The 10676-nt window shown below is 47.5% G+C and overlaps 1 protein-coding gene across 2 annotated transcripts; it reads left to right on the top strand.

Moving 5' to 3' along the window:
- Window positions 1–229: 229 nt before the first annotated feature.
- Window positions 230–6170, top strand: LOC127149981 (uncharacterized). Of its 2 annotated transcripts, none has more exons than XM_051086541.1 (2): window positions 230–719; window positions 2901–6170. In XM_051086541.1, the coding sequence occupies exon 2, from the start codon at window positions 3456–3458 to the stop codon at window positions 6168–6170; it is 2715 nt and encodes a 904-aa protein (XP_050942498.1). In that variant the 5' UTR covers window positions 230–719; window positions 2901–3455. The 2 variants fall into 2 exon arrangements, with proteins under 2 accessions (XP_050942498.1, XP_050942499.1); XM_051086542.1 differs by having other exon boundaries at window positions 237–2297; window positions 3451–6170.
- The last annotated feature ends 4506 nt before the right edge of the window (window positions 6171–10676 follow it).

Raw genomic sequence — 10676 nt, 5'->3', positions numbered from 1 at the left:
TATAATGTTTTACAATTTTGTTTCTAAGCTTTCTATTAATTTATATACTATCGTTGAAATTATTCAAAAACTATATAGAAAATAATCTCATTTACCATTGTTTTTTTAAAATATAAAAGAATTTATGTATAAATACGTACATAACTTCGACTATACCTAATCAAAGAGTTAAAAGTAGTTTCGAATGATATATATAAAAGATAAAGATTATATAATATAATAAAGAATAGAAGAAAAGAGAATTACCTATTTCTCCCTTTCCCAAACAAAAACATAACATTTTAGCCTCAACCCTCAGTCAGGGAATCTCTGAACGGAAACAAAAAAAGAAAAAGAAAGAAAGAAAAGGTGAAATTGAGTTTGGGTGTTGATCATCATCATCTCCGATTCTTGATTTGATTTCAATTTGATCCATCCATGGAGATCCCAAGCAAAGTAATGAAGTTCAGATTCCACATTCTGGTAACCCTAATCTTATCCCTAACTCTCTTCTCCCTCTTCCTCCTTGCTCCAAGTTTCCTCTCCCTTCTCGCTTACTTCTGGCCACTCTTCCTCTCCACTGCTCTCTTCCTTCTCGCCGTTCTCCTCTTCGCCAACACCTCCCTTCCGCCACCTGATAAAGCCGCCGAAGGTCTCCTCAGCTATGTCGCCGGCCACCACGACCTCGACTCCTCCTCCTCTCTCAAATCCGATTAAATCAATCAAATCCATCATACACGGTTCTTTTTCTCTTCTTTCTCTATTACTTACTACTTCTCAATCTAAATCCTCTTAAATCAATTATTATTATTAATTACTCTAATTTTTCTTTTACTTAATAACCGCCTTTTCTCTAATCGATTCCCCTCCAAAATCTCCGATCTGATGTCATGAGAATATGAACATATATGTCTCTGTTTTGTACTTTTTGTAATTTAATTTCTTGAGATCCATTACTGGTAGTGTGTGGTTAGATGAATAGCGCTATGTAGGTTTTTTGTAACGCCCAACAATTTCGGTTTCCTTTTGTTTTGACCATTAATATTAATACTAAAGTGTGTTTATTATTAGTATTAAAGTAAAGTTTTTTTTTATGTATTAATTTTGAAGTTAGGGGGTGAAATAAATTATCGGCTTAACAAATAAATGGCCTTGGAAAGGGTCAAAGGTGGTTATTGGAGGAGAGAGGAAAGAGGGTTTTAAAGATTTCTTTTATTATTTTTATTTCTTTTAAAAAGAGGCCTTGGGACTCGTGCGTAAAGAGGAAGAGGAAAATTTTCAAGAAAGAAAAAGGGGGAAAAATTTTCCTATTGAAACCCTAGCCGCCGCACGCCGCCGCCGCCGCCGCCGCCGCCGCCGCCGCGAACCCGAGCCGCCAAGTACCCTTCTCTGTTCAGCAGCGCAGCCGAGCCGCAGTCGCAACCGAGCCGTCGCCGAGCTCCCAGCCGCGCCGGGAGAATCGTCCAAGCCGATCTGCGCAGCCGAGCGTCCGTCGGAGCAGCCGTCTCTCGCACGCCGAAGCCGAGTCGAAGCCGCCTCCGCGCGTCCGCAGCCAACCCGTCAGCCAGCCGAGGCGCGCCGCTCCGATCCGACGCAAGCGCAGCCGAAACGCCAGTCGGTAGCCGTCGCCGAGCGAAGCCGCGGTAGCCGGACCACCAACAACCGCCGCGCCGCCCGAAATCCGGAAGCCGAAGCCTCGCGCGCAAGGGTCCGACCGAAGACCCGCCCCGCGACCCGAACCGACGCGCGCCACCTTCCGGAAACCCGACCCGCGCCCGCGTGCACCCGTGCGTGAGCCGCGCCCGCGTGTGAAGCCGCGCCGCGCGCTTTTGCGTAGCCGAGCCGCGTCTCCCCTGTGGCAAGCCGAGCCGCGTCTCCCCCTGTTGCAAGCCGAGCCGCACGCGAAATCCCTGTACCGAGCCGAGCCGCGTCTGCCCAAGCCGAGCCGGTCCTGTCTTCTTCCAGCCGAGCCGCCAGGACTAAATTGGCTCCATCCACCTATATTTTGGTAAGCTAATTAATTATTGTGGTCTTTCCGGTAAGACTCCATGCTCGGACGTTAGTTAAATTAATTTGGGTCTAAATTAAATTATTTTCCTCAAGGGACGTCTTGGACCAAGAAATTACTGCAGCGCGGGATTTCTTCAGTAGGGGCTCGAGCACTGCAACCTCCTTCTAGGGTAAGTTAAATTCAATTGAGTCTCGAACCGTTGGTCGTTGGCGACCTATTTACGAATTTTGACTTATTAAACAGTTAGGACTTCGTCGCTTGGAAAACGTACTGCCTCGCGGTTAGGACTTGACAAGTAGATCTCCAGGTAAGAGATTCTACTACTAGTTTCATGTTTGAAGTATGAGACTGTGTATGCCCTATGTTGCATATTGAGAGTTTGACAGTATGATGCCTGAAATAAATGTTAGTATGATGCAAATGACGATATAGTTGCGCTATAGCCTGTTATGCGTGGCAAGATTTATTATGGTTACGACGAATGTCGGGACGGAGAGTGTAGAAATGATTTATGTGACATGTTATATGCTGATGCCATGTGTATGTATACTGCAAATTAGGGTACCTGTTAGCTTGATTCTGTTAGAGTCGTACCTGCATGGGTGTCCTTCGGGATCACCACCTATTGAGGACTGTGTGGTCCGACGGGACGCCAGTCTAGCATGATATAGACATGACTCGAGTGACTCGACGGGGTCCTCGCATCCCGACTGTCCTAGGTGCCCCCGGGCACCGAAGACCAGAGTTACGTTCCTACGGGAGCGCATGATTGCACGTGTTCGGGAACGTGCCAGAGATTGGGTACCAGTTATCAGGACTCTAACAGGAAGTTAACAGGCACCTAGTGGGACTAGTAGTGGGTCCCTTACTGAGTATTTTTATACTCATTCTCTCCATTTTATGTTTTCAGGTAGAGGACGGGGCAAGGGCAAGGGCAAGCTGGCGAGCGACCCGAAGTGAGACCGAGGAGGGCCATAGGGACTACCGCTTCCGCTTATTTCTTATTTCAGATTTTAGCATTTGAGTTTGAGTACTTTTTATTTTTCACTATCTTTTATGTAGATAGGGCCCGAGTAGGATTTCAGAACGTTTTTACATTTTTGCATGACTACCTTGTTTATGTTTTTATAAATGAATTTCTTGAACCGTATGCTTTTAATAAAATTTTTAGACTTAAACCACTTGTTCTATATTTAGTAATGACTTCGATTCAGCATAAGGAGTTGGGTCGTTACAGTTGGTATCAGAGCACAGTGTTTTAGGTTCTGTAGACTGACCTACAATGTAAGTCATTTTTGTTTTTGGTTTTTACTTCACCCTATGGCAATACGGTCCTTCGGCACTCGCCAGGTATGTCTAAAGCCTTGCTAATGTTAAGATTACAATTTTGCCTGAATAGTCTAAGACCTAGATATAAGGTGATAAGTTCTTGTGGTGAAAAGTTTGTTGGTGAATTTTAGGGAGAATGCCGCCACGTAGAGGTACACGCCGAGGAGGTGGTAGGGGAGGCAGAGGAGCCGGTCGTGGCCAGCCGGAGGCGCCACCTGTTGCACCGGCAGTCGACCCAAACGCACCGGTCACCCAGGCGGATCTCGCCGCGATGGAGCAGCGTTATCAGGACATGCTGCAAGCTGCTTTGGCGCCTTTCCTTGCCGCCCAGCAGAACCAGGCCGCCCCTGTTCAGGCCGAGGCCGCCCCTGCTCAGGCCCAGGCCGCCCCTGTTCAGGCTCAGGCCGTCGCTCCTCCAGCCCCTGAGGAAGCTCAACCAGTACCAGTTCAACTGTCGGCCGAGGCGAAACACTTACGGGATTTCAGGAAGTATAATCCCAAGACCTTTGACGGATCCATGGACAACCCCACAAAGGCCCAAATGTGGTTGACGTCCATAGAGACCATTTTCCGGTACATGAAGTGCCCAGAAGACCAGAAGGTGCAGTGTGCAGTCTTCTTCTTGGAGGACAGGGGCACCGCCTGGTGGGAGACCGCGGAGAGAATGCTAGGGGGCGATGTAAGCAAAATAACATGGGAGCAGTTCAAGGAGAACTTCTATGCTAAGTTTTTCTCCGCCAATGTGAAGCACGCCAAGCTGCAAGAGTTCCTAAACTTGGAGCAAGGCGACATGACGGTGGAGCAGTACGACGCCGAGTTCGATATGCTGTCCCGCTTTGCTCCCGATATGGTAAGAGATGAGGCTGCCAGGACGGAGAAATTTGTTAGAGGACTCAGGCTAGACCTTCAGGGCATTGTCAGAGCCCTCCGCCCAGCCACGCATGCTGATGCACTACGTATAGCACTGGATTTGAGCCTGCCTGAGAGAGCCGATGCGTCTAAGGCTGCCGGCAGAGGGTCAGCCTTGGGACAGAAGAGAAAGGTTGAGACGCAGCCTGACGTAGCACCGCAGCGAACACTGAGGTCAGGAGGTGTCTTCCAGAGACACCGACGGGAGCTTGCAGCAGCCGGGAGGACTCTGAGAGAGCTACCCGCTTGTACTACCTGCGGGAGAGTCCACGGAGGTCGTTGCTTGGCTGGAAGTGGAGTCTGCTTTAGGTGCAGACAGCCGGGGCACACTGCTGATATGTGTCCTCGGAAACCCTTTGAGACGACACCGCCCCAGCCTCCTGCGGCCCAGCAGGGGAGAGTTTTCGCCACTACCCGGCAGGAGGCCGAGCGAGCTGGCACTGTGGTGACAGGTACGCTCCCAATTTTGGGGCACTATGCTTTTGTGCTATTTGACTCTGGGTCATCCCACTCGTTTATATCCTCCGTTTTCGTTCAGCATGTGGGTTTAGAGGTAGAGCCTTTGGGTAGTGTTTTGTCGGTTTCTACTCCATCTGGGGAGGTCCTGTTATCCAAAGAACAAATAAAGGCATGTCGGGTAGAGATAGCGAATCGTATGTTAGACGTGACCTTGCTAGTGTTAGACATGCAGGATTTTGATGTGATACTAGGCATGGATTGGCTATCAGCCAACCATGCAAATATAGACTGTTATGGCAAGGAAGTTGTCTTCAACCCTCCCTCCGAGGCTAGTTTCAAATTCAGGGGGGCAGGCATGGTATGTATACCCAAGGTCATCTCAGCCATGAAGGCTAGTAAACTACTCAGCCAGGGTACTTGGGGTATTTTGGCAAGCGTAGTGGATGTGAGAGAGCCGGAAGTTTCCCTATCTTCCGAACCAGTGGTAAGAGAGTACCCCGACGTTTTTCCAGACGAACTTCCAGGACTTCCGCCTCCCAGAGAAGTAGACTTCGCTATCGAGTTAGAGCCGGGCACTGCCCCAATCTCGAGGGCCCCTTACAGAATGGCTCCAACCGAACTAAAGGAGTTGAAGGTCCAGTTACAGGAGTTGCTGGACAAAGGCTTCATCCGGCCCAGTGTGTCGCCTTGGGGAGCCCCAGTATTGTTCGTGAAGAAGAAGGATGGGTCAATGCGCCTTTGTATTGACTACCGAGAGCTGAACAAGGTGACAGTCAAAAACCGCTACCCCTTGCCCAGGATTGATGACCTGTTCGATCAGTTGCAGGGAGCCACCGTCTTCTCCAAGATCGACCTGCGATCAGGCTATCACCAGTTGAGGATTAGGGACGGTGACATCCCCAAGACGGCCTTCCGATCGAGGTACGGACATTACGAATTCGTTGTGATGTCTTTCGGCTTGACTAACGCTCCTGCAGTATTCATGGATCTGATGAACAGGGTGTTTAAGGAGTTTCTAGACTCGTTCGTCATAGTCTTCATTGACGACATCCTCATTTACTCAAAAACTGAGGCTGAGCACGAGGAGCACTTACACCAAGTTTTGGAGACCCTTCGAGCCAACAAGTTGTATGCCAAGTTCTCCAAGTGTGAATTCTGGTTAAGGAAGGTGACGTTTCTTGGCCACGTGGTTTCCAGTGAGGGAGTTTCAGTAGATCCCGCAAAGATTGAAGCGGTGACCAACTGGACCCGACCGTCCACGGTTAGTGAAATTCGAAGTTTTCTGGGCTTGGCAGGTTACTACAGGAGGTTCGTGGAAGACTTCTCACGTATAGCCAGCCCGTTGACCCAGTTGACCAAGAAGGGAACCCCCTTTTGTCTGGAGCCCAGCTTGCGAGAGGAGCTTTCAGGAGCTCAAACAGAAGCTAGTGACTGCACCGGTCCTGACAGTGCCCGATGGTTCGGGAAACTTTGTAATCTATAGTGACGCCTCCAAGAAGGGACTAGGTTGTGTCCTGATGCAGCAGGGTAAGGTAGTTGCTTATGCCTCCCGCCAGTTGAAGATCCATGAGCAGAACTACCCTACCCATGACTTGGAGTTGGCAGCTGTAGTCTTTGCACTGAAGATATGGAGGCACTATCTGTACGGTGAGAAGATTCAGATTTACACCGATCATAAGAGCCTGAAGTACTTCTTCACCCAGAAGGAGTTGAACATGAGGCAGAGGAGGTGGCTTGAGTTGGTGAAAGACTACGACTGCGAGATCCTATACCACCCAGGTAAAGCGAATGTAGTGGCTGATGCGCTAAGTAGGAAAGTTGCACATTCAGCAGCGCTAATCACCAAGCAGACCCCCTTACTCAGGGACTTTGAGAGGGCAGAGATTGCAGTCTCAGTAGGTGAGGTTACCGCACAGTTGGCTCAGTTGACAGTTCAGCCAACCTTGAGGCAAAAGATCATTGCTGCTCAGCTGAATGATCCTTATTTGGCAGAGAAGCGTCGCGTGGTAGGGACAGAGCAAGGTGAAGGCTTCTCCATATCCTCTGACGATGGCCTTATGTTTGAAGGACGCCTGTGTGTGCCGGAAGACAGCGCAGTTAAGACGGAGCTTTTGACTGAGGCTCACAGTTCCCCGTTTACCATGCACCCTGGGAGTACGAAGATGTACCAGGACTTAAGGAGTGTCTATTGGTGGAGGGGCATGAAGAGGGATGTGGCAGACTTTGTCAGTAGATGCTTGGTGTGCCAGCAGGTGAAGGCACCTAGGCAGCATCCAGCAGGGTTGTTGCAACCCTTGAGTGTGCCAGGGTGGAAGTGGGAGAGTGTGTCGATGGATTTTATTACGGGACTGCCCAAGACCCTAAGGGGCTACACGGTGATCTGGGTCGTGGTCGACAGACTCACGAAGTCGGCCCATTTCGTGCCAGGGAAATCCACTTACACTGCCAGTAAGTGGGGGCAGCTATATATGACAGAGATTGTGAGACTACATGGAGTACCCGTATCCATCATTTCAGACAGAGACGCCCGTTTCACATCGAAGTTCTGGAAAGGACTTCAAATTGCATTAGGTACAAGGTTGGACTTCAGCACGGCATTCCACCCTCAGACTGATGGTCAGACAGAGAGATTGAACCAGATTTTAGAAGACATGCTGCGAGCCTGCGTACTAGAGTTTTCAGGAAGTTGGGACTCCCATCTGCATCTGATGGAGTTTGCCTATAACAACAGCTACCAGGCTACTATCGGTATGGCACCGTTCGAGGCTCTGTATGGCAAGTGCTGTAGATCCCCTGTCTGCTGGGGCGAGGTTGGAGAGCAGAGGATGCTAGGCCCCGAATTAGTGCAGACGACCAACGCAGCCATACAGAAGATCCGAGCTCGTATGCTGACAGCCCAGAGCAGACAGAAGAGTTACGCTGATGTACGACGTAAGGACCTCGAGTTTGAAGTGGGAGATATGGTCTTTCTGAAGGTTGCACCCATGAAGGGTGTTCTGAGGTTCGCGAAGAAGGGGAAGCTGAGCCCACGCTTCGTAGGGCCGTTCGAGATATTGGAGCGGATTGGCCCCGTGGCTTACCGCTTGGCGCTACCCCCATCGTTTGCTGCAGTGCACGACGTATTCCATATCTCCATGCTGAGGAAATATGTCGCAGACCCAACACATGTGGTGGACTTCGAGCCACTGCAGGTTAGCGAGAATCTGAGCTACGAGGAGCAGCCTGTCGAGGTCCTGGCAAGGGAGGTCAAGAAGCTTCGCAGTCGAGAAATCCCACTGGTCAAAATCCTTTGGCAAAACCATGGAGTGGAAGAGGCAACGTGGGAGAAAGAAGAGGATATGAGAGCCCAGTACCCCAAGCTGTTCGAGGATTAGAACTTTCGAGGACGAAAGTTTTTTTTAGGAGGGAAGATTGTAACGCCCAACAATTTCGGTTTCCTTTTGTTTTGACCATTAATATTAATACTAAAGTGTGTTTATTATTAGTATTAAAGTAAAGTTTTTTTTTATGTATTAATTTTGAAGTTAGGGGGTGAAATAAATTATCGGCTTAACAAATAAATGGCCTTGGAAAGGGTCAAAGGTGGTTATTGGAGGAGAGAGGAAAGAGGGTTTTAAAGATTTCTTTTATTATTTTTATTTCTTTTAAAAAGAGGCCTTGGGACTCGTGCGTAAAGAGGAAGAGGAAAATTTTCAAGAAAGAAAAAGGGGGAAAAATTTTCCTATTGAAACCCTAGCCGCCGCACGCCGCCGCCGCCGCCGCCGCCGCCGCCGCCGCCGCGAACCCGAGCCGCCAAGTACCCTTCTCTGTTCAGCAGCGCAGCCGAGCCGCAGTCGCAACCGAGCCGTCGCCGAGCTCCCAGCCGCGCCGGGAGAATCGTCCAAGCCGATCTGCGCAGCCGAGCGTCCGTCGGAGCAGCCGTCTCTCGCACGCCGAAGCCGAGTCGAAGCCGCCTCCGCGCGTCCGCAGCCAACCCGTCAGCCAGCCGAGGCGCGCCGCTCCGATCCGACGCAAGCGCAGCCGAAACGCCAGTCGGTAGCCGTCGCCGAGCGAAGCCGCGGTAGCCGGACCACCAACAACCGCCGCGCCGCCCGAAATCCGGAAGCCGAAGCCTCGCGCGCAAGGGTCCGACCGAAGACCCGCCCCGCGACCCGAACCGACGCGCGCCACCTTCCGGAAACCCGACCCGCGCCCGCGTGCACCCGTGCGTGAGCCGCGCCCGCGTGTGAAGCCGCGCCGCGCGCTTTTGCGTAGCCGAGCCGCGTCTCCCCTGTGGCAAGCCGAGCCGCGTCTCCCCTGAAGGGATGAAAACCCTTTACAGCGGAAAATATACAGAAACTCAATTTTAATTAAAACCTTAAAAATACCAATACATTGGCAAAAAATATTGATTAAACATGCTTTAAAAATTACAGAGAATATAACTTACGCTCGTTGACGACTCTGAATCTGCCAATCACCAAATTTTTGGGGCACCACCACTTGAAAACCTTCCTATTCTCTGATTGAGATGGTTTGTGGGAACCAAAATTGGAATAAGGGAATGGAGAGATTTTTTTTTTTTTTTAGAGAGAATGGATAGACTTCTTCGCAGAACTCTCTCCCGTTTAAGAGAAAAAAAATTTGTTACGCAAAAAATTCCCTCTTCTTCAGTCGGAAGAAGAGGGAAGTTAGAGAGAATAATTGGGAACGTGGGAAAACCACCCACGTTCCTTATTAATTTAATAAATTAATATTAAATTAATATTAATTAATTAATTAATTATATTAATTAAATAAATAATTAAATAATTAATATTTCATTTAAATCTTATTTAAATGAATATCTCTCACATAACCTATAGTTTTAATTTAATTAATTTAATTAAATCAAATTTAATTAAATCAAATTAAACAAAACTATTAATTAATTCTCCAATTAATTAATTTCTAAATTAAATATCTTATATTTAATTTAATCCATAATTTGAATCATATTCAAATATAAATTTCTCTCATAACTTATAGTTTTAATATGTATCATATACACATTAAATTTTAACTTATAGTTTTAATATGAATCTAATTCACATTAAACTGATATTTGAACTTATTCAAATATTTTATTCTCTCATAATTTAATTTTGAATCATATCCAAAATTAAATTTATATAATAAAGTCTAATTAAAATATAAACTTTATATTATAATGTATCAATATACATTATATTAATTCCCAAAGTAAATTTGAACATTTCAAATTACAACCAATATAAATAAATCTCATTACTCTTTATGAGCTAGGAAGGGGACCTAATGGACCTACAGATCAGAAGCTACAACGATATGAGATTAATTGGCTAAACTCATTAACCACATTAATCAATATTCGTTAACTGTGTGTACACTCCACTAAAGACTCACAGCTGAACTCTTCTCACTGTAGATATATTTCTGTGTCCACGGATATAGACCAATACCAGTAAGTTAGTCCTTCACAAGTGTTCGTAACTCCAGCTGGGTCAAATTACCGTTTTACCCCTGGGTTACCTCTAGTCCTTAAATACCAGTGCTCCTCTAATGAACAACCTGTTTATGGTCCAACCACTAAACAGAAACCCCTCTCGTGCCATTGAGAGGGTAGGGCCCTTTGTTCAAGTCTCGGAGACACCATTTAAGGGAACACTTATCTACTTACCCTAAAGGTGGGAAGGAGTGAATTCCATCTTGTGTGATTATGTTCCCAGCTCTCCACTCGGTATTGTCCCCAAAATGATAAGAATATTGAGTCGGCAATCTGGCCACTCTCACTCGTATAAATCAAAGGACAATCCCTCGCAAACAGGAGTTCATAATACACTCAGGATTAAGACTAAGTTACCTAGGTCATCCTAATGAAATAGCAATCCAACTAGTTAACGGAGTTACATCTAGTGATTACTATTTCGTGGTCCAGTCTTATGCAAACTCATTGCATAGGATACCCTCACTCGCATGTCACATACATGAA

The sequence above is a fragment of the Cucumis melo genome, chromosome 6, assembly GCF_025177605.1.
Source record: "Cucumis melo cultivar AY chromosome 6, USDA_Cmelo_AY_1.0, whole genome shotgun sequence".
Taxonomy (NCBI): domain Eukaryota; kingdom Viridiplantae; phylum Streptophyta; class Magnoliopsida; order Cucurbitales; family Cucurbitaceae; genus Cucumis; species Cucumis melo.
Note: the sequence above shows the minus strand (reverse complement) of the source record. Positions and strands in the feature narration are given on the sequence as shown.